Below are 24,523 nucleotides of genomic sequence, written 5' to 3'. Positions count from 1 at the left end.
AAAGTTTTTTGCTTTATAGAAGAAAAAATGGTTAAAAAAAAAATAGTTTCAAATTTTTTTCATTATAAAAAAAAATGGTTCAGGATTTTTCGACTCAGTTTTCTACGAGGAATATCGTTATATAAATAGTGGGCGCCAATTAAGTGACACCCTGTACATATAGAAGGTGGCCCCGAACGTTCCAGCCAGACTTTGAGATCTTATAAGAAATTTAATTCTGAACAAAAATTTCCTATAAACATGGGTCGAAAAATGCTGCTTCCTTAAGAAGTTATCGCTCAAAAACCTCTGCTGAAGGAAGAGCAAAAGGTGAAAAGAAAATAAAATAAAAAGAAAATGAAACTAAATTTCTTGAAAAAAACGATAAAAATAAAAAATAAAAATCTTTTTCTTTTATGAAAATAAAATAAAAGTTAGTTAAAAAAAGAAAAATTATTTTATGGAACATTCGGGGCCACCCTGTATATATGTATATGTATATGATACATTATAGTAAAATATGTATAATATATAATTTTTATTTTTCTTATAAATTTGCGATTGTTAACTATATGCTAAAAACACGTTCAAACGTACATTTTTTACATTGAAGTACAAAAATAATACATTGATCAAGCAGTTTTCATTTCTGTTAAATGCACTATTCAGTCCATCAGTAGCAATTGACGTTTCTAGCTGACAACAATGAGCATCATTTATATAGAATTATATGTCTCATAATTCACGCTCTCTATTTTCCCTCTCTTTTTATATTCTAACTTGTATTTTTAATACATTGGCAGTCGAATAATTTGAGATTGATGCGTTACGATAAGTCCCATTACGGATCCACGAAGGAGATCATAATGTAACGCGTGCCCGCGGTTACTCGCAATCCTTCATGATAGTGCGTCAATCTTCCGGGATGCATCAGCATCCAGCCTGGCTTCGTGTCGGTGACGGAGCAGTTGTATCGGATGAATTTGCATCCACCTCCCTCGTAATCCACACCCGCCTGATTCAAGGCGATGTTGATGGTATAGGTCGAGGAGTCGTGATGTGGCCGCAAGAATGGCTGCTCGTCCGGGCGGTATCTTACGACGAAATTCATAAGCGATCGCGGTGGCTGTTGACATTAAATTAATGTAATAATCGATTCGAACTAGAGTGATTTATGATAAATGTATTTTTCTTATCCAAATAAAGCTTTGTTGATATAATTCTACATATATGCTGCAGAAATCTCTTCAAATTTTATCCGAAGCGGTATAATCAGAACGTTTACGAAGCGGTACAACCAGACTACGAGAGCAAATCGTAACCCGAAAGCATATACATGTGCATATACACAGAAAAAAAGGACATTCTTGTTTTGAAAATATTTTTAGTTTTAACATGGAAATCTTGAAATGAGATTATATTGCGTTAATTAAAGGAAAATATAATTGCTTGAATAATTGCTTACTTGAATGAAGCCATTTTATATAGTTCGATCAAGAAAAATATATTCTTATGATTTAAGATTTAATTTTCTTGAATGGAAAAGAAACAATGTTAGATGGAAAATAACATTTTCAAATCAAAGATTATAATTTTCTTAAAGTAAAATTAAATGATTATATAATCTTGAGGTGACAATTACATATTAAAATAAGACTATAATATTGTTAATGAAATTTAGAATTATTAAATTATTTAAATTATTAAATTATTAAGTTCTTCTAAAAAGATTATAAATTGTTGCATGTATACGAAACAATAAATACGTTAGTTTAAGGATGTTTTGTATGTACAATCCCAGCAAAAAGTAGCTGAAAATCAATATTGAAGAATATATCCACTTTCGGTGTATTTTGAGTAAGAAATTGTGTGGAATATTACAATTTGATCAGAGATGTATTTTTTAATATTTATTGTGATTTTACTGAAATATTCCGAATTTTGTTAATCGAAATGATTAACTTTTGGCAGAGAATTTCGCCTTGTGACAGATACATGGCTAACTTCATTGAATCATATTTAATATCTTTTTAACAAGTTATTACTTGTATAATATTATTTGACCAAATATTTCCTCTGTATCTAAACTTTTGCAAATTTTAAACAAATTTTGAATATTATTTTCATGTGTTTTTGTCATTTGAATGGACGTGGTTATATGTTTCCCATAAGAACACATGTTAATTTGGTGCAAATTAAAATCCTTATAACTTGTGAACGCTTTAGTGAATCGATTTAAAAATTATACTGAAGATTCTAAACATATGTAAAGACATTCTGTACAATTTTCATTAAATTCTCAATATTTTGAAAATAGCTACAAAACATGCTTAAGTATATGTTTTATTTTTTTTTCTGTGTATCCGAGTGCATTGCGAGATCTATGTGCGCGTTTAAGATCACTTCCGTATACCAGGATATCTCAGAATCTTACGTAATCCTCGTATCCTGTAAAGACATGCTGTTGCAAGGGACTGATGTAATCTTTGAGAAATTTTAACCATGCGTCCTCGAGGCCGACTTGGTTCATGTGAATATCGCGAGTCGGTACCGCTTCGTATCCGGATTCCAGTCGGGAATCCTAAAAAGAGATCCGACATACACAAATGAATCTTACGTCATGATAGTAGCCGGTGAAGACGCGCTCTTGCAATGGTCTAACGTATTCTTTCAAAAAGTATAACCACTGTTGTTCGTATTGAATTTGATTCATGTGAATATCACGGGTCGGCACATTTTCGTAACCACCCGTCAACCGTGGATCCTGCCGAAAATTTTCATGTACATTACAAGTACAAATGATTTCTATTACATACATTATTACACTCTAAATTAATAAAACAAATTGAAACAATTTACTTACGTGATTAGAGCCATCGGACCATTGCCCAAAAGTCTCGACGATCCCAATAAGTTCGCTGGTGAACCTAAGAGTAGCGATGGGGAACCAATAGACATCGGGACACGGCTGCAAACAATAGTCTTATGTAACCCCTATTAAACAACGAGATTCCTGCCTCGATTTACCTGTATCGGTTTTTTATCGGGATTAAAATTCTCGCTGTAATTCGGATGAATGTATCTCTTCTCCCAATCCAGCTTGTTGTCCATAATCTGGTACATGTCCGGATAGGTAAGTCGGATGTCGTAGCTATCAGGATTGACGAGATGACCAAAGTCGAGCCTATTGTTGAGGTACATGAAGAGGCCTCTCTGTCGGTTGGTCCGAGCAAAAGCCATTTCCGTGTCCAGCTCGGCATCCTCGTAGGACGGCCGGGTCGCCTTGTTTGCTATAATGGTCGCGTTGATCAAGTAGCAGTTACTGACGAACGGCACGTTCCACAGTCCCCTGAAACAGACGTGTTAACGTGATTCGACGAACTGCGCGAGTCGAGAGACGGAAACGAGAGCGCGTGCAACGAGCGCAACAAGCAGACGCATTTGCCCGGCTGTGGCGAACATCGTGTTGTTTTCGCGGAGGTCATTGCTTAAGTGTTTTGTAAGGTGATCGTGGTAATTTTGTGGTAGCCGCGATTGGCCGATGAACATACTTGGCAATGGGTTATGCATAATTATCCAATTGAGAGTCATAACTCTTGTCACACTAGCGTGTGACTGCGTGTGTCCGGCGTGCGTCGTGTGGTCCATTCGTATTTTAGGGTCTAGCGGATCCGATCTCCGTCGTACATTCTGCGTGTCAGGGATCAGCCGAGTCCTTCAGAACCTCCGGTAAGAGCACAGCAGACGTATACGTTGCGTGAATAGCGTAAAACGGCTCGTCTATAGATTACCTTCATCGTTATTGGCCGCGGAACGCGGCTCATTTATCTCATCAATGAATTTCTCACGCGCTCGCCGATAGATATAATATAATAATATATTATAGCAGAGTGATGAATTATACTTGGCGTATATAATAGTGACGGAAGGTATATAAGGTGTTGGCGCGAACGAGTCTGCCCGCATTAGTCATCCCGGTGGTCAAGAATCTCTCTCTCTCTCTCTCTTTCTGGGTTGTAGAACAAATGACGAGATGCCGGCTGCTATATCTGTTCCTATTAACGGCCCTAATGATGAGCACCGAAGCGCAGAAGGGCGGCGGAGGCAGAGGAGGGAGAGGTCGCAGCCGAGGAAGAACATGGGGCTCGCGGATGCCCATCTTGATACCTAATCGAAATCCCGCCAGCGCCAATTATTACGAGAATAAAGATGTGAGTTGAGACGTAATAGTTGAGGACGAATCATCTGATAATGGGTTTTTCGCAGGGTGCCAAGATCGTGAAATCATCGCACTTTGAGTTGGATTACATGCTGGGCAGGAAGATCACGTTCTTCTGCATGGCCACCGGTTTCCCTAGGCCGGAAATCACCTGGCTGAAGGACGGGATCGAGCTGTACCATCACAAATTCTTTCAGGTAGGTCTCAATAGCCGTTAAAAGGGTGCTCGCCGTCCTAAAAAAAATCCATTGTTAAGAGAATGTTTATCATGATCGAGAAAATCGAGGGAATCGTTTCAATCGCTAGGTGCACGAATGGCCCGTCGGTAATGACACGATTAAATCGAAAATGGAGATTGATCCTGCGACGCAGAAGGATGCGGGATACTACGAGTGCCAAGCGGATAATCAATATGCCGTCGATCGTCGGGGCTTCAGAACGGACTATGTCATGATCTCGTATTAAACGCGTTCTCTAGTCGTAGCTCCGCGATCGCTTAGTTTATTAGAATCAGATTATTAATATTATTAAAATTATTAATATTAATATTATCAAAAATATTAATATTGTTAAAAATATTAATATTATTAAAAATATTAATATTACTAAAAATATTAATATTGCTAAAAATATTAATATTACTAAAAATATTAATATTATTAAAAATATTAATATTAATAAAAATATTAATATTATTAAAAATATTAATATTATTATTTTTTTTTAAACAATAGTTGATAGATATTTGTTATTACAAAGAGATTTACTATTTGATATATTTTTACCTGATATAAAATAGACACGTTAGTTACTGATCGAGACATCGCACAAACATCTTGAGATCATTTAAAGAAATTGATTGAAAAAATTCACACATATAATTGACGAGATAGATCCAAGCATTTTCTTCATTTTTTCCTATCTGCTCTACAACATGTATCAATGATGTAAAATTTTTATATAGTATAGTACATGATAAAATTATATTAATATTTAAAACATTATAAAATTATAAAATTTATAAAATTATATTATATTAATATTTTGCACGACAGTGAAACGAATAATTTGTTTTTTCTCTTTAAACAAAACAGATTCATGCAATTTATCAATGAGATATGCAAAGAGATGCGAATATGGGAGTTTCCCCTCCCCAGTTCTTATTCGTTAAAGCATGATTGAGTATTATAAAGGGTAGCGTGAGGAACATATCGAAAATGGTTCATCATCGCGAATTTAACAAGGTAATTGTGTCGTGCTATGACATGAAAGTGATATGGAAGGGCATATTTCATTGCATTATCATTGACGAACGCAACAACCTATATAACAAACCTGAATAAACAATTAGCACGAGTGTTAACAATGCATTGTGCATAGAAAAAAAGGACATTCTTGTTTTGAAAATATTTTTAGTTTTAACATGGAAATCTTGAAATGAGATTATATCGCGTTAATTAAAGAAAAATATAATTGCTTGAATAATTGCTTACTTGAATGAAGCCATTTTATATAATTCAATCAAGAAAAATATATTGTTATGATTTAAGATTTAATTTTCTTGAATGGAAAAGAAACGATGTTGGATAGAAAATAACATTTTTAAATCAAAGATTATAATTTTCTTAAAGTAGAATTAAATAATTATATATTCTTGAGATGACAATTACAATATTAAAATAAGACTATAATATTGTTAATGAAATTTAAAATTATTAAAATTATTAAATTATTAAATTATTAAAAATTATTAAAATTATTAAATTATTAAATTATTAATTTAAAATTATTAAATTCTCTTAAAAAGATTATAAATTGTTGCGTATATACGAAACAATGAACGCGTTAGTTTAAGTATATAAGTTTTAATTTGACACTTATTTTTTTTCTGTGTGGACATGCTTATTTTTTCCGACTGTTTTTTCCTTCCATTTTTCTTCGATTTTAATTTTTTCAATATAATATATAATATATTTTCGTGAGTTTTTTTTTAAATTTCAATCAAATAGTATCTTTTGCGTTAAACAATTAATATGAAAGTGCAAAAAATATCCGAAATTGAAAAATTGCCAAATTGTAAACGTGAATCATCCGGAAGGAATGGATATGGTTAAATTAATAGATAAGCGGTCTGCAGATTTGATAGAAATTGATGGTGATCACGTAGTGGACCAAAGGAATAACCACGGCACGTATAGTGCATAGAGTTTATCTGCGTATAAGTCTGTAATAGATACGAGAGGATACTAGGGGAGTAATGAGTTAGGTAGGTGACTGTCAGTTGTATCGGAGTTCCGTGTCATCGACGAACGTTGCTACATACGGTGAGTATCCTCATCGCATTCTCTCTGATATAAATACGTTTCAATTGAGCAGGCTTCCCAGTATCAATTTTACACGCTATATAAATCTACAATAATAAAATTTAATTTTTCGAGCACTCTTCTTGATTTGCAAATTAAATAGTTTGAAAGTCTGCAGTTCCAAAGATTACAAATATAATGGATTAATGTTTGATTCCGTATTATCAGATTATCATGTCACGTTCCATGTTATTGCTGATCCTGGTGGGTATTTTATTGCTCAATTGCCAAGAAACACTTGGCCGAAGAGGACGGGGAAGAAACAGAAGCAAATCTCGTGTGCAGATTGGATTGCCTATTACCGGAAAGTACCGTGATCCGGAAAGTGATCAGTATTACAATAATAACAACGTATGTAAAATAGAAGAGTGCCTAAAAGAAGAGTCCCTAGATCTTTCTTATTCATCACGCATTTTTCTAATGCCAAATTCAATTTGCTGTTAGCCTTTTATCGATCTTTTTAGGGAGCCAAGATACTGCTAGCATCGCACTTCGATCTGGAATATGTTTTGGGACACAAGATAGCTTTCCTCTGTGTTGCTCGTGGTAATCCACGTCCGCACATCACATGGTTCAAGGATGGCGCCGAGATTTACACACATCATTATCTACATGTCAGTGAACATTATTAATATGTAAAAAAATATTAATCTTTTGTTTTGCGTTTAAAGATTTTTCTCGTTAGAAAAACCTTAAGCAATAAGCAAGTCGACACGCATTTATAATCTACAGGGAAAACTGAGGGTGAAAAACTGAGTCGAAAAGTCCTGAACCATTTTTTTCTATAATGAAAAAAATTTGAAACCATTTTTTTGAAACCATTTTTTTTTAAACCATTTTTTCTTCTAATATGAAAAACTTTATTTTGCATTAAAAATTATATTTCTTCCGTTGAAAGCGTTTCCTTGAAGAAAATTTCGTCGAGGAGACTAAAGGTTGGTGCTTATTGATGTAACTTTACTCAATAATTACCGTTTTAAGCATTGTAGAAAAAAATGGTTCAGGACTTTTCGATTCAGTTTTCCACGAAGAATGTTGCTATATAAATAGTGGGCGCCAATTAAGTGACACCCTGTATAATAACTTTTGATAATCCAGCGCTAATATAATATCTCATTTCTTTGCAGATACACGAGTGGCAAGTTGATACTGACAAAGTGAAGTCAAAACTCGAGATTGATCCCGCCACTCAAATGGATGCCGGGGTTTACGAGTGCACGGCGGACAACATGTACAGCATCGATCGAAGGTCTTTCAAGACTGATTTCTCCATCGCTTTCGATTAGTGCGAGAGATCCGAAATAAACATATAAACTAGGTAAAATATGTAAATTCCAGGTAACGTGTAAAGTTTTTGCCATAGATATTACGAAGCGATAGATTCTAAGAAAAAAAAACGGTTCAGGACGATATATATTTTTATTGTAACTTATACTGAAATGGAAAACTATAAATCGTCCTGATAAAAAATTAGAAAGGAATTCTCTTTAATCCCAATCGCGAAAAACGTCTTAGAAAATCGCGAACCATTTATCTAGAATAATAAACTACTTTCTTCTAAAATAGAATGAGTACCCAGGTAGAACATAAAACGCATAATGACATCATTATGACGTCATCATGATTTTATTCATCATTTAAAAGTTTCCTAAACAAAAATGATTAAAAAATGAGTTAAAGATGACACAAAGAATCATAAATTTTTAAGTTCAATAACCGCATTATATAATTTTAAAAAGATTATGTTGCTTAAATATAATTAAAATATACATGAATAATTAAATAAACAAGTAACTGCGTAATATATATAAAAATGATATTAATAAGTCACCAAAACATTGCTAAAAGTATATCAAATGAGATCATTATAAGTTTCATGTTTTACCTGGGTAACAGACACGCAACCATAGTCGATTGAAAAAGAAATATAAAAGATTGATATGTGTGAATTTACTATACCTGCGTTCGTTCTTTATTATCTCCATGTAGTCGAAACTTCGCGCGTAAAATCCATCATCCGTTATGGCGCCCCAAAAGTTACTCCATGCTTTGTACGGTCGAATGAGTAAGGGTGCGACAATTCCTCTCTGTTGCTCCACCAGTAATTTCAATGTGTGTTCATTGTCCAAGTGCGCGACCGCGTCAACTGACAGATATCCGGAACACTCCTTCAACAAGCAATGCTCCCTGTGAAGTAGATGGCTTTTTAATATTCCTAATAAATGCTTTAATATTGAAAAATAATAAACACTAACATTTCTCTAATTTAATTTATTAATTTCTTAATTTATTTATCAATTTCTTAATTTATTTATTAATTTATTAATTTCTCTAATTTAATTCATTCAATTCTTTAAATAAATACTAATATATATACCGGGTGTTTCAGACCACCCGTACACCCCATTTTAAAGCAAAGGAAGTGGTTATTTTGAAAAATGTTTCAGACAAAAGTTGTTGAAGATAAAGTAATGCATTACATGGGTAAATTTGATTGACCTTGGGTGGCGTCGTGAAGGTCATGTCAAGGTCGACTTGAATTTTTTAAATGGGAACCCCTATTTTTCATTGCATATTCTTGTAGCTTATCTCGAGAGCTTTCCAAAACACTATAATTAAGTACCTTTTTATTAAGTACTTTTTGAGTTATAAGGCTTGAAATAATTTCTTAATTTTATATAAACCATAAAATATCTAGTAAACCATTCATTTTTCGATTATCTTACCTTCATACTTTTATGTACAAAATAATGAGAGGAATCAATTGGTGTAAAGAAAACACATAGTTGTTTCTAAGAAAAAATATGGAATTGTTAATTGCAAATTACATATTTTTTCTTAGAAACAACTATGTGTTTTCTTTACACCAATTGATTCCTCTCATTATTTTGTACATAAAAGTATGAAGGTAAGATAATCGAAAAATGAATGGTTTACTAGATATTTTATGGTTTATATAAAATTAAGAAATTATTTCAAGCCTTATAACTCAAAAAGTACTTAATAAAAAGGTACTTAATTATAGTGTTTTGGAAAGCTCTCGAGATAAGCTACAAGAATATGCAATGAAAAATAGGGGTTCCCATTTAAAAAATTCAAGTCGACCTTGACATGACCTTCACGACGCCACCCAAGGTCAATCAAATTTACCCATGTAATGCATTACTTTATCTTCAACAACTTTTGTCTGAAACATTTTTCAAAATAACCACTTCCTTTGCTTTAAAATGGGGTGTACGGGTGGTCTGAAACACCCGGTATATATATATATATATATATATATATATATATATATATATATATACATATAAAATATATAAATATATTATATAAATATATAATATATAAAATATATATATACATAAAATATATATTATACAAATATATAAATATATAATATATAAAATATATATATATATATATATATATATATATATATATATTATAAAATCATTCTCTTTACACTTACAATGCTAATTTTCTCGCATCAACTTCGCTGATTTCATCGCTCGGTAATATTTGTTTCCCGCTCAAGTACTCGCGACTGGTCTTCTCGAAGAAGTTATAGATCACGCTCTCGTGATAAGGCACATTGTTGTGAATAAACAAATGTAGTCTTGACTTTGGGTAGGCTTGACGATGGATAGCTTGAAAGAATTCTTCCAAAAACGGTGTAGGCTGTTCGATAAAAATGGCTATTAAAATAATCGGATATGTTTCCGGCTTAGTTTTGTCGAGCTCGATGGTTCGGTCCCAGCAGGCCAAACATCCCTCATTTGCCGTCCAAGCACGAGCCAGATAATTGCCCAAGGAATTTAAGACCAGCTTGCTGAATCCATTGCCATGGAGTATTAAAGGCACCGTGTTGTAAACGATGTTTTGAACATAAGCTTCTTCTCCTTTAAATCTGAGCTCCACATCGGCTGTAAAAATTATACGATAATAGTAATAATTACATTATAATTAATATTACGCGATGCTTTTTCGGATTTGCGTTTGTCCTTACCTACCGCACCGAAGAGATTCTGGAATATCTCGGATTTGTGATCCAGCTTGATCTTATGTCGCGTCCTAAGCTCATCCTGTAGATAGACGGTTGTGTAAAATAACTGATCGTCGTCTTCATCCTTGATGTCCGCCTTGTCCAGGATCTCGTACACATCGGACGCGTATCCGATGAAACCCCCAGAGTTCAAGTATCGTTTGCCTCCAGATACGGTTGGATAATGAATCGCCAAGGATCTATCTGGCCAACAATACACTTCCGCAGAGAATAAGACTCGAGCATCGGTATCCAGGAACCGTTCGACGATGGCAGATAAACCGCCGAGAAATATCACATCGTAACTGAAAGTATAGAAAATATGTATATATACACAGAGAAAAATATCATTCTACTGTCAAGAAAAACGATTACTTAGTTTATTTTTCTTTTTTAATAGTTTTGTTCAACAAAAAATATATTCTTTATAAAAGTCTTAAAATATACTCATCACAAGTGTTAGAAAATCTCATTATCATGTACTCAAAAGAAGAATTTATTTTTTCTTCAAGAATATTGTAAAGTTGTATCGAAGAAAAATCAAACTTACTTTATGTAGTAAGCAAACCAAATTTTTCAACATGATAATTATGAAACGAACGATAAGAGCCTAAAAACGCGGATGGTAATGCGTAAATTTTTTTTTCCCAAACATTAATTGTTCGCGAAAAAAAAAAGAAAAAAAAAATTACGCATTCCGCGTTTTTAGGCTCTTTTCGCTCGTTTCATAATTATCATGTTGTTAAATACATAGAGCCGTATTCTTTATAAATTTATTTTAAACCAAATTTTTGTTTTAATTTAATATTCTTGACTAAAATACTGCAGTTACTAAAATTCAGAATATATTTAATTAAATTTAATGCTTGTGATGAATTTATGATATATTTGCGGTATATCCACAAACTTATAATATACTTAAAATAAATAATATTTACTTGAATACAGTATACATTTTTCTCTGTGTATATGTATGTACACAGAGTAAAATATTCTACTGCCAAGAAAAACGATTACTTAGTTTATTTTTCTTTTTTTAAGTAATAGTTTTGTTCAACAAAGAATATATTCTTTATAAAAGTCTTAAAATATATTCATCACAAGTGTTAGAAAATCTCATTATCATGTACTCAAAAGAAGAATTTATTTTGTCTTTAAGAATATTGTAAAGTTGTATCAAAAATCAAACTTACTTTATGTGGTAAGCAAACCAAATTTTTGTTTTAATTTAATATTCTTGACTAAAATGCTGCAGTTACTAAAATTCAGAATATATTTAATTAAATTTAATGCTTGTGATGAACTTGTGATATATTTGCGGATATACAAACTTATGATATACTTAAAATGAAATAAGTAATATTTACTTGAATACAGTATACATTTTTCTCTGTATATTCTCTATATCTTAAAAAATGTTTCCGCGACATGATGTACCTATCAGTGAACAAGACGATCTTCTTTTCATCATTCTGATAATCCTCTAAAGCCTTTTTCAGAAGATTGATTTTGTATCCACCGCCGGCATAAGTCATAACATTACCGCCTCGCCAAGGCTCACCCAACCCGAGAATCCTCAATTTATCGCGAAATTTGTAGACTTCAACTGATCTCAGGTATCTTTGAAAGCCATCCGTCTCGTTGGATGCGACAGTAAATACCAGGACATCTGAAATATAATAATTAGCAAAATTAGCGTAACGGAAAAAAGAAATAATAATTGAAAACTTAATCACAAAATTCACATATTTATACTTTTTTTTTCCAAGAAAAGCCTGAAAAATAAATGGCAAAATTTTCATTTAGGGAAAAAAAAATTTGGGGATCAATCGACGATGCTAAAAAGTTAAAAGGATCCTTGTCCAACATTGAGAGCAAATTTTATATATCGATTCCGTCATTGGTACCCAGCCGATCAACTCGTTAGCATCGCGTATCAAGCTTGTGATGTCACGTCGAGAAGTAGCGCCCACGAGAACCGCAGCACGTATACCGGCTGCATTTCCACTCTGCTTGTATTACTGAGCCGTCAATATTCTCTTACGCAAGCTGTTCTCGGGATATTCTTAGAACAGGCGATTTCGAATGTTCATGGAAATTCGAGGGGAAAGACGCCTTTAGGACTTTCTTAAGCGATTGAAGGATATTGAAATGTTATACATTTTATTGAACAATTTATGAGAAAATTGTATATAAAAGCTCGTGAAATATATGTACACAGAAAAAAATAAGTGTCAAATCGAAACTTATATACTTAAACCAACGTGTTCATTGTTTCATGTATACGCAACAATTTATAATCTTCTTAGGAGAATTTAATAATTTTAAATTTCTATTTAAATTATTAATAATTAAATTTTAAATAACTTTATAATTAAATAAACTTTAAATTTTAAATAATTAAATTTCAATATTATAGTCTTACTTTAATATTGTAATTGTCATCTCGAGAATATATAATTATTTAATTCTGCTTTAAGAAAATTATAATCTTTGATTTAAAAATATCATTTTTTATCTAACATTGTTACTTTTCCATTCAAAAAAATTAATCTTAAATCATAAGAATATATTTTTCTTGAATTGAACTGTATAAAATGGCTTCATTCAAATAAGCAATTATATTTTTCTTTAATTAACGCAATCTCATTTCAACATTTACATGTGAAAACTAAATATATTTTCAAAACAAGAATGTCCTTTTTTCTGTGTACATATATTATGTAACATATTAATGATAGGAGATATATTAATCCAGAAGTTAAATATAAAAGGAGCGATTAGCGTTAATCACTGAATTATAAAAAAATAATCATGGAATGAAGAAATTTCGAAATCTCGCGTTTCTATTCGTGTGATGAGCAACAACGGAAATGAAATGATAAGGACACACTCGATCCGGTTAAATGTTGATTAAGAAAATGGAGTCGTATTAAATTATATAGTTCACGTTCCATAAATGAAACGATTATGTCATGCTGCTATATGTCGCTTGATCATCGTAGAAAATCGAATGATGAATTATCGCTGGATAAATTCCAGCCTTCATTTTACCATATAAAGAACATCACTGCAATAAAAATGAAGAACCACATTATATAATCATTTAAGCAACAAGTCCGATTGCAAGAAGAAATATTTCACTTTAGATAGCCTTTATGGCCTTATCTCTAGCATTCTTCGAATTTATATTTATTAGCGAGAAAAATTGTCGAAAAATTAATCAGATATACGAGACAAATTGTAAGATTTTTTTCGTATACTTGAAATATTAATAATTCTTACACTGAGGAAAAAATTATCTTAAAATAAAAAAATTTTAGTTAACTCAAGAAAGCTATTTATTCGGTGGGTACTAATCACGTATTTACTTGTATTCAAAACGTCTGTTTACTTAAGTTAAGTATTTATTTACATATGTTTAAAAATACAGGGTGTCCCATTTTAATCGATGACCCCGAATAACTTTTTTAATTTTGATTGTAGGAAAAAATGTTTTAGACAAAAGTTGTATGGCTTGAAGGGGGACATAAGATGGTGTCTTTAGTTTGACATTGAAGAGTCACCTAAAGGTCCAACTTTTTAAATGGGACACCCTGTATGCTTTTGCATATATTTTTTTAGTTCATCTCGAAAGCTTTCCAAAACACTATAATTAAGTTAGTTTTCATTAAGTACTTTGCGAGTTATGAGGCTTGAAATAATATCTTAATTTTACATAAACCGTAAAATATTTAGTAAAATATTTATTTTTCGATTATCCTACCTTAATACTTTTATGTACAAAATAATGAGAAGAATCAATTGGTGTAAAGGAAAAACACAGTTGTTTTTAAGAAAAAATATGGAATTGTTAATTGCAAATTACATATTTTTCCTTCGAAATAATTATGTGTTTTCTTTACAGCAATTGATTCCTCTCATTATTTTGTACATAAAAGTATTAAGGTAGGATAATCGAAAAATAAATATTTTACTAGATATTTTATGATTTATGTAAAATTAAGAAATGATTTCAAGCCTCATAACTCGAAAAGTATTCAATGAAGAAATACTTTATTATAGTGTTTTGAAAAGCTCTCGAGATAAGTTACAAGAATAAGTAATAAAAAATAGGGGGTTCCATTAAAAAAATTGAAGATGGCCTTCATGTGACCTTCAAACAACTTTTCAAGATAAAACCAATGATACCATCTTATGTCCCCCTTCAAGCCATACAACTTTTGTCTGAAACATTTTTTCTTACAATCAAAATTAAAAAAGTTATTCGGGGTCATCGATTAAAATGGGACACCCTGTATATATTCTTAAAAAAATATAATTTTTATAATTAAATATTTTTATTTTAATTTTACAAAATATTTATTAAAATGCATTTTTTATTCCCAAAAATTTTAAATTTTTTATTTAAAAAAAATAATATATTTAATTTCATAAATAATAGTGTATATTTTACGAAAATGGTATTTAAATATAAAAAATATATAAATGAAAATAATGTACTTAATATAACATGCATATTTAATTAAAATTAAATGCTTTTGCTTAAATGAAATAAACAATTCCTTGCATTTAAAGCAAAAGTTTCAAGAAAACAAATTTATTTGATTTAAAAAAATTTTTCCCTCAGTGTGTGCTATAGAAAATAATCCGAAAACAATCTGTAACGTTGCAAGTAAAATAAATTAATTCAGATATTTCTCCTCGAGGAGGAAAAAGAGCTGAAACTTATCGTCAACCGAACCAAAACGAGTCAATGAACGTCGACTTTCGCTGTCATCTTTTCCCACTAATATCATCAAGAAAAATTAATTATATATTATTAACTCTCTGTCGCATCATTTTGTGGCACATCTTTCAACAATATCTTGATTGTGACTAAAATGAAATCTTTTAAAGCGGGCATCTCATCGAGAATCAACGCTGGTGGATATCGAAATGCTTTTGTATATTCGTTGTAGAAAAACAAAGGAAATAAAAGAGATCATAAAAAAATAAAGAGAGAGAATTCCGTCTTTTTTTCATTATAAATCATTTTAATTCAATAAAAAAATTTCGGACATGATAATCCTTCATAAGATGCATCTCCTTTTCTTATTAATAGTTTAATATATTTTTAAAAGTTATATCCTTATGAATTAATCAATAATTTCTTATCAAATGGATAATTATAATATATTATATTTCTTATTAATTAGATGATTAACGTAAATGGACCTGTTTTTTAATGCATTTTCTTTCTCAATTCTTCTCTTATCTGTAACATTTTTTACGTATATATCTCATTTTGAGGGGAAAATTGCACACTACAATGCTGCAGAAAAGAAATGGATTAATGAATTATCTAAATTCTAAATCAATAAAATTTTAAATCTCCCCTGGAATAAAAATATTAGGAAAGAAATCGCCCCTCGTGTTTTAATAGTTCCAAACGTGAAGAAAAAAATGAACGAAAAAAATCGACGAAGCTGACGTTTCTCTCTCTTTCTTTCTGTATCGATCTTCTTGTTCGCCGAAAGGGCAATCTTGACGTACCGTTAGCGTCAGCTGCTGGAGCCTCGCTGACCACGTGGTATGTCAGGAAGACACAGCACCACGCGAGGTAGCATCCGATTGTCGTCCCTTTGTCGCCAAACATCTCTCCCTCTCTTTCTCTCTCTTTCTTTCACTGACCGACCCGGGATCCCGCTGATGCACACCACTTCTCGATAACGCGCGTCCGCGTTCGTCGCTTAGCGCCGACTGCGCATCACGAGTGCGGAAATTGATGAAAACCATCGGGCAGAGTCGTAATCAGGAATTACGGCACCCCGTACGTAGAACGTGATTTTCGATGCGACAGGGATGTGAAAATTTTATATACGTGGAAGCTCGGAGAAATCTAGAAATTCGACAGCTCTTAAGCAACTTGTGGTCAGTCTCATATTTTAAGACAAGATCTCTAAAAGAGTAAACGAAATTTACAAAGACTACGGGAATCCTGAGATAGTTGTTACTTTTATTAATACCGCCATAGCTAGAACCAACCAATCACCAACTTCCTTTTACTCAATCGATAAAATAAGAAATATCACTTGTCGCAATTATTGTTTAAATAAAAGTTAAATATATGTAATAAATTAAATTATTAGTAATTTGTGAATATAAAAAAGTTAAATATTAGAATGTAAAAAATTGAAACTCAATAATAAAAAATATCAAGCATCTATATTTTATTGTAAAAATTATCTTTTTACTCAATTAATAAGATGAAACAAAATATTTATATTTATTATATATATCGATAAAATAAGAAATATCACTTGTCACAATTATTGTTTAAAAAAAAGTTAAATATATGTAATAAATTAAATTATTAGTAATTTGTGAATATAAAAAAGTTAAATATTAGAATGTAAAAAATTGAAACTCAATAATAAAAAATATCAAGCATCTATATTTTATTGTAAAAATTATCTTTTTACTCAATTAATAAGATGAAACAAAATATTTATATTTATTACATATATCGATAAAATAAGAAATATCACTTGTCACAATTATTGTTTAAAAAAAAGTTAAATATATGTAATAAATTAAATTATTAGTAATTTGTGAATATAAAAAAGTTAAATATTAGAATATAAAAAATTGAAACTCAATAATAAATGAGAAAAATATCAAGCATCTTTTATAGTAAAAATTATTTTATTTTTACTAGTATTATTTTATTTTTATAGTAAAAATAAAATATTATTAAATATATTAAATATATTAATAAAATATTATAATAAAATATTATTAAATATATTAAATATATTATTAAAATATTATTTTATTTTTATAGTAAAAATAAAATAATTTTTACTATAAAAGATGCTTGATATTTTTCTCATTTATTATTGAGTTTCAATTTTTTACATTCTAATATTTTATAGTAAAAATTATTTTATAGTAAAAATTATTTTATTTTTACTATAAAACTCAATTAATAAAATAAAATAAAATATTTATATTTATTACATATATCGATAAAATAAGAAATATCACTTGTCACAATTATTGTTTAAAAGAAAGTTAAATATATGTAATAAATTAAATTATTAGTATTTGGGAATATAAAAAAGTTAAATATTAGAATGTGAAAAATTGAAACTCAATAATAAATGAGAAAAATATCAAGCATCTACATTTCATAGTAAAAATTATTTTATTTTTACTCAATTAATAAAATAAAATAAAATATTTATATTTATTACATATATAAAATGGAATTTCCTAAAATTTTAATGGGCATGTTGTGGGCACTTTGAAAAAATGAAATTCTGACTACAATTAATGAAGCAAATATTAGAGATAAGATACCTGTCAAATCGAAATTTGATGTGCAAGATTCCTTCGTAGGTCTGTATCGCTCAATGACGGATAAATCATTATCCAAAGTATTGTCCTGGCATCGGAGATCATTCGAAGGCACATAAACATTATAATATAACTTGCACGCTTCTTCATTTTTTGCTGTAGGACGACTTCCTTGATACAAAAGCACAACAATCGACAGCGTTAATCTTCTCGAGACACTCAGTGCTCTCATCTTATCAAAACTGTTATCACATGCGCTGGAAAATATCTTCGTAACGTTTTATATAATTGCCTTTATTGAGAATTGGAATTGTTATTTTACTGTGCCATCTCAACAATTGTTTGATTTATATATTTTGCATATTCCTTCAATATTCGTATTGAAATATTTATAAATTAAATAATAAATTTATATCGTTTTCTTCGAATATATTATGATTCGAATATGCGCTTATCCGGCATCGATCGCTCTCCGATGAATCGCGCAGATCGGTATCAAAATTCGGGCATTTATAGGAGAAAGCGGGAAACTCGAAAGCGAGACGGCTGATGGTTTTTGTGGTCGAAAAGAACGGCTAATCGTACGATCGAATCGATTTCCTATTCCCAGACGAATATGTCATCATCGGTCCGTGACGTTTTGTAATGAAATGTGAACGAAACATTCCAGTCCGTGATTTGATCTGTGGACAACACACATTTACATATCAGCATTAAATGATTATCTTTAATTAACTTTCTTTCTTTGGTAAAGATAAAGAAGCTTGCATTTTATACAATTTTTTGTACCAGTTTCATTTTATACTCCGAGAAGTGTCTGTATTTTTGAAAAAGAAAAATAACATATACAGGGTAGGCCATTTTAATCTACGCAATATTTGAAATATTTCAAAATTCATAAGTTTAAGACAAAAATGTTTCCGACAAAAGTTGTATAGCTTGAAGAGGGACATAAGATGGTGCCATTAATTTGACCTTGAAGAGTCACCTGAAGGTCACGTGAAGGTTACCTCCAACTTTTTAAATGGGACACCCTATATACTTTCGCACATTCTTGTAGCTTGCCTCAAGAGCTTTCCAAAACACTATAATAAAGTATTTTTTCATTGAATACTTTTCGAGTTATGAGGCTTAAAGTAATATCTTAATTTTACATAGACCATAAAATATCTAGTAAAATATTCATTTTTCGATTATCTTTCCTTAATACTTTTATGTACAAAATAATGAGAGAAATCAATTGGTGTAAAGAAAACACATAATTGTTTTGAAAAAAAATGTAATTGTTAATTGCAAATTACATTTTTTTTTCGAAACAACTGTGTTTTCTTTACACCAATTGATTCTTCTCATTATTTTGTACATAAAAGTATTAAGGTAAGATAATAAAAAAATAAATATTTTATTAGATATTTTATAGTTTATGTAAAATTAAAAAATTATTTCAAGCCTCATAACTTGGAAAGTTCTCAATGGAAAAATACTTTATTATAGTGTTTTGGAAAGCTCTTGAGGCAAACTACATGAATATGTAAAAGTATGTAAAGTATTCCATTTAAAATGTTGGAGGTGGCCTTCCCATGACCTTCAGGTGACTCTTCAAGATCAAACTAATGGCACCATCTTATGTTCCCCTTCAAGCCATACAACTTTTGTCTGAAATATTTTTCGATTTAATGCAGTGTTTCTGAGATATTCGTGTATTGATTAAAATAATCTATCCTGTATACAAATATATGTTTTCTTTGAAAAGTGTCAATATATATGTATAATAGATAATTAAATTATGCGAACGAGTCGAGCTAATGCTCGAACAAATCGAATTAACCGACGACTTAATACAATTACTGGGGCAACAGAGTGGACGATCCTGAGGTTTCCTCTGTATGTTGTTGAAAATTGTTGAGCAGTTTTCGCATGTCGATCGTCGGTGGTGTCTAGTTTCCTTTTGTTTCTAAACGCTGATAAAGACAGTCTCGTATATAAACAGATAAAAATGGGCAAAGAAGACGCAGAAACTGTAGCCCTAAAGAAAGAGTTGGAAGATCTCATTAACAAGTGCAAGGTTTAAGCGTTTTATGTTACATCACAGTTATAATTTTTAGTATAGTAAGACTTTTCGATATAATTCTATCTTTATTCGCTTTACCTCTTTATTTTATTCGCTTCATTAGGAAGAGCAAAAGAAGCAGCAGGATACGACGTTGGAACAAGCGTGCAACGGAGTGGCGGCTGCTCCGAAAGTTAGATTGACGACTAAGAGATTGCTGAAGGGACACATTAATAAAGTCAATTCGGTGCATTACAGCGGCGATAATCGGTTAGTTCGACTTAATAAAGCGTGCTTTACACGATCTATAATTCGTCGCATATCCCAATATATTTTTGACGTTTTACTCTTTCGAATATTTTTTATACAAGGCACATAAAATTATAAATAGAATACGAATTTTGCTGTCAATTATATGGATCATCTAAAGCAGATTTTACGATTTCTCAATCGCGAAACTTATTTTTCTTTTTATCGTACGTCGACAATTTTTTTTTATAAGTTCTAATAATCTTCAGTATTGAGAAAATAGATTTACGAAAATTGATTTATGCTTTCGTACGTAGGCATTGCGTGACCGGTTCGTTGGATGGAAAGTTGATCATCTGGGATTCATGGAGCGGTAACAAGGTACAGGTCATCCCGTTGCGTTCAGCCTGGGTGATGTCGGTGGCTTTCGCGCAGTCCGGCAACTTCGTTGCGTGCGGTGGTATGGACAACATGTGCACCGTTTATGATGTGAACAATCGCGATGCTACGGGATCCGCCAAGATTGTAAGGGAACTGCTGGGATATGAAGGATTCCTATCGTCCTGCAGATTCCTCGACGATAAGAAGATCATTACCGGGTCCGGTGACATGAAAATGTATCTGTTAATAACGTTGAGGATAGATAGTCAATACAGGGTGTTCCATTTTAATCGATCACCTTGAATAACTTTTTCAATTTTGATTGTAGAAAAAAATGTTTCAGACAAAAGTTGTATGGTTTTAAGGGGCACATAAGACGGTGCCATTAGTTTGATCTCGAAGAGTTACCTGAAGATCAACTCCAACTTTTTAAATGGGACACCCTACGTGCTTTTACATATTCTTGCAGCTCATCTCGAGAGTTTTCCAAAACACTATAATAAAATATTTTTTCATTGAGTACTTTCCGAGTTATGGAACGTGAAATCATTTCTTAATTTTATACATAAACCATAAAAAAATATCTAGAAAAATATTCATTTTTCGATTATCTTATCTTAATCCTTTTATGTACAAAATAATGAGAGGAATCAATTGGTATAAAGAAAACTTATAATTTCGAAGAAAAAATGTGTAATTTGCAATTAACAATTACATATTTTTTCTTAAAAGTAACTATGTGTTTTCTTTACATCAATTGATTCCTCTCATTATTTTCTATATAAGTATATTTTCTATATAAGTATATTTTCTATTTTTTATATAAGTATATTTTCTTCATAAGTATACATAAGTTCTACATAAAAGTATTAAGATAATCGAAAAATGAATATTTTACAAGATATTTTAGATACGGTTTACGTAAAATTAAGAAATATTTTCAAGCCTCATAACTCGGAAAGCACTCAATAGAAAAATACTTTATTATAGTGATTCACGTGATCTTCAGGTGACTCTTCAAGATCAAACTAATGGTACCGTCTTATGTGCCCCTTAAAGCCATACAATTTTTTCCCGAAATATTTTTTTCTACATCAAAATTAAAAAAGTTATTCAAGGTGATATAAGTTATGAAAGGTAAAATGGGTTCACCCTGTATTTTAGGAGCAATGATGAATACCTTGTGTGTGTCTCTAGTTGTATATGGGATCTCGAGGCTAACAAGAAGACGACGGACTTCGAGGCGCATGCAGGCGACGTGGTGAGCATTAGCTTGTCTCCCGATGGCAACACTTATGTCACCGGCTCGGTTGACAAAACTTGCAAACTGTGGGATCTACGGGAGGAGAAAGCCAAGCAAACGTTCATCGGTCATGATGCTGACGTAAACTCCGTCTGCGTAAGTAGACTTTCAAGATTTGCATTTGAGATATTTCAGCAGAGGATTATACATTGTTTTGTTCATTTAGTATCATCCTTCCGGGCAAGGCTTCGTGACAGCGTCCGAGGATAAAACGGCGAGACTATGGGACTTTAGATCCGATCAGCAGTTGGCCACCTTCAAGCCGCCGAACTCCAACCCCGGATTTACATCATGCGGCTTGTCTCTAAGCGGCAGGTTCATCTTCTGCGGCAGTGATGATAATTCCATTCACATATGGGATACATTGAAGAATCAACATAATGGTAAATCCATCGATTCGTGTCTTGTACTGAAGAACTGTATTTTTATAATGCAAAAATTAATAATTATATCGATAAAATATATCCGCGAAGATATACAGGGTGTCCCAAAAGTCCCGGACCGGTCGAATATTTCATAAACTATGCACTTTAGAAAGAAATGTTTCAGACAAAAGTATGGCTTGTATGGCTCGAAGGGGGCCATCAGATAGTGGCAATGATTTGACCTTGGAGAGTCATTTGAAGATGATGTAAAGGTCACCTTTAATTTCTTAAATGGAATCCCCTATTTTTTATTACATATTCGTGTAGCTTATCTCGAGAGCTTTCCAACACTATAATAAAGTATTTTTTCATTGAGTACTTTTCGAGTTATGAGGCTTGAAATCATTTCTTAATTTTGCATAAACCATAAAATATCTAGTAAAATATTCATTTTTTATCTAAAATATTCATTTTTATCTTACCTTAATATTTTTATGTACAAAATAATGGACATTATGTACGAAATAATGGAGAGGAATCAATGGGTGTAAAGAAAAAACATAGTTGTTTAAGAAAAAAATATGTAATTTGCAATTAACAATTATATATATATATATATATATATATATATATATATATATATTTTTTTTTTAAAACAACTATGTGTTTTCTTTACACCAATTGATTCCTCTCATTATTTTGTACATAAAAGTATTAAGGTAAGATAATCGAAAAAAGAATATTTTACAAGATGTTTTACGATTTATGTAAAATTAAGAAATGATTTCAAGCCTCATAATTCGGAAAGTACTTAATGAAAACTAACTTAATTATAGTGTTTTGGAAAGCTCTCGACGTGAGCTACCAGAATATTTAATAAAAAATAGGAAGTTCCATTTAAGAAATTGACGGTGATCTTCACGTGACTTTCAAATGACTCTCCCATGTCAAATCATTGCCGCTATCTGATGGACCCCTTCAAGCCATACAACTTTTGTCTGAAACATTTCTTTCTAAAGTGCAAAGTTTATGAAATATTAGACCGGTCCGGGACAACCTGTATAAAATTTTCGTTGCATCTTGTATCAATCACATTTTCGGACGTTTTTAAAATTCTCCTCCTTGTTACTTTTAAAAATGCTTGTTCTTGTTTCAAGGTGTTTTGTCGGGCCACGAGAACAGAGTGACGTCGCTCAGTGTCACTGACAATGGGATGGCAGTGGCCAGTTGCTCCTGGGATCAGAACGTCCGAATTTGGGTGTGAACAGTAACAAGTGATTACACACAAGTGATCGATGAGAAGACACCGGAGGAAATATATTACCAAAAATATATTGATGTTAAAAAAGCCGATCGATTCTTCTTGCACGAAACCTGCACAGTCCCTGATTGAATTAAGCTCTTACCAATATAAACTGCTTCTTTCATTTAGTTTACAATTACGTGATAATCAATAGTTCGATCTACGTAAACTGCGTTTCGCAACTTGCACCCATCGTTAAACTAAACTTTACAAAATATATAAAATTTCTTCGAAATAATGATTTCCCGGATCCATTTTACATGTCGGAAATAAATCTTCATTTCATAAACAATTACATTAATATTATCTTTCTTATCAGCAGTGTAGCTTACGAACGTATGTTTGTGCGTGATATTCAATAATTTTACTTTAAAGTAAATTTCCTTATCAACTTTAAAGATGAAAATTATTTAATCCAATCAATTAATTAAGTGGGAATTAATTAATATAATTAATTCGTAAGCTACACGTTTGACTGGCAATGCGAGTTGCATTTGCATCGTTTATTTCTATAGCATGGACATAATACACTATTCGTTTTTTCCTATTGATGCTGCAGAAGAGTGCGTTAAAAAAATCGTATCGCGCGTGTTTTAAGATTTACTTACTAATGCAATACAATAAGGATTTGGTACATCGATTAGGCGATAAAGCGATCGATTAGCGTCAAAAATACTTGTGTTCTCTTCTCGGCGAATCTGATCGTCGCCACGGTGATATCATATATCATTTATGCTATTTGTTCTCGTGAGCATCAATCTAGGCCAGTCTAGCGACAAATACAGGGTGGATCAAAAGTCGAATATCTTGTATAGAATGCATTTTAGAACAAAATGCTTTAGACAAAAGTTGTAAGGATTAAAAAGATATATTTAACTGTGATATCCATTTGACATTGAGTGGCGTCGCCAAGGTCAACTTGAATTTT

The 24,523-nt window shown here is 31.4% G+C and overlaps 4 protein-coding genes across 7 annotated transcripts; 3 read left to right on the top strand and 1 right to left on the bottom strand.

The window, feature by feature from the left end:
- Positions 1–465: 465 nt before the first annotated feature.
- LOC105249535 (procollagen-lysine,2-oxoglutarate 5-dioxygenase 3) lies at positions 466–18,206 on the bottom strand. 2 transcript variants are annotated; one of them, XM_020027020.2, is made up of 9 exons: positions 17,948–18,206; positions 12,041–12,272; positions 10,568–10,908; positions 10,031–10,484; positions 8,521–8,748; positions 3,007–3,328; positions 2,843–2,947; positions 2,597–2,743; positions 466–1,105 (listed from the first exon to the last, which is right to left on the bottom strand). In XM_020027020.2, exons 1-9 carry the CDS (start codon positions 18,174–18,176, stop codon positions 821–823), a joined length of 2,343 nt encoding a protein of 780 aa, XP_019882579.1. In that variant the 5' UTR covers positions 18,177–18,206; the 3' UTR covers positions 466–820. The 2 variants fall into 2 exon arrangements, with proteins under 2 accessions (XP_019882579.1, XP_011253377.1); XM_011255075.3 differs by lacking the exon at positions 17,948–18,206 and adding an exon at positions 16,139–16,383 and having other exon boundaries at positions 470–1,105.
- LOC105249532 (immunoglobulin domain-containing protein oig-4) lies at positions 3,431–4,732 on the top strand. 3 transcript variants are annotated; one of them, XM_011255073.3, is made up of 4 exons: positions 3,431–3,708; positions 4,000–4,190; positions 4,246–4,395; positions 4,505–4,732. In XM_011255073.3, exons 2-4 carry the CDS (start codon positions 4,005–4,007, stop codon positions 4,661–4,663), a joined length of 495 nt encoding a protein of 164 aa, XP_011253375.2. In that variant the 5' UTR covers positions 3,431–3,708; positions 4,000–4,004; the 3' UTR covers positions 4,664–4,732. The 3 variants fall into 3 exon arrangements, with proteins under 3 accessions (XP_011253375.2, XP_025266651.1, XP_011253374.2); XM_025410866.1 differs by lacking the exon at positions 3,431–3,708 and adding an exon at positions 3,748–3,908; XM_011255072.3 differs by lacking the exon at positions 3,431–3,708 and having other exon boundaries at positions 3,931–4,190.
- Positions 6,404–8,031, top strand: LOC105249533 (immunoglobulin domain-containing protein oig-4). The gene is made up of 4 exons (XM_011255074.3): positions 6,404–6,522; positions 6,730–6,912; positions 7,026–7,175; positions 7,689–8,031. Exons 2-4 carry the CDS (start codon positions 6,736–6,738, stop codon positions 7,845–7,847), a joined length of 486 nt encoding a protein of 161 aa, XP_011253376.1. The 5' UTR covers positions 6,404–6,522; positions 6,730–6,735; the 3' UTR covers positions 7,848–8,031.
- Positions 18,207–19,824: 1,618 nt separating the features above from the next.
- LOC105249531 (guanine nucleotide-binding protein subunit beta-2) lies at positions 19,825–23,642 on the top strand. Its single transcript, XM_011255071.3, has 6 exons — positions 19,825–20,009; positions 20,119–20,264; positions 20,561–20,860; positions 21,822–22,023; positions 22,094–22,310; positions 23,450–23,642. The coding sequence occupies exons 1-6, from the start codon at positions 19,941–19,943 to the stop codon at positions 23,554–23,556; spliced, it is 1,041 nt and encodes a 346-aa protein (XP_011253373.1). The 5' UTR covers positions 19,825–19,940; the 3' UTR covers positions 23,557–23,642.
- Positions 23,643–24,523: the final 881 nt, after the last annotated feature.

This window comes from Camponotus floridanus, unplaced genomic scaffold (genome assembly GCF_003227725.1).
Source record: "Camponotus floridanus strain SB8 unplaced genomic scaffold, Cflo_v7.5 scaffold35, whole genome shotgun sequence".
NCBI classification, from domain to species: domain Eukaryota; kingdom Metazoa; phylum Arthropoda; class Insecta; order Hymenoptera; family Formicidae; genus Camponotus; species Camponotus floridanus.
This window is presented reverse-complemented; position numbering and strand designations above follow the sequence as displayed.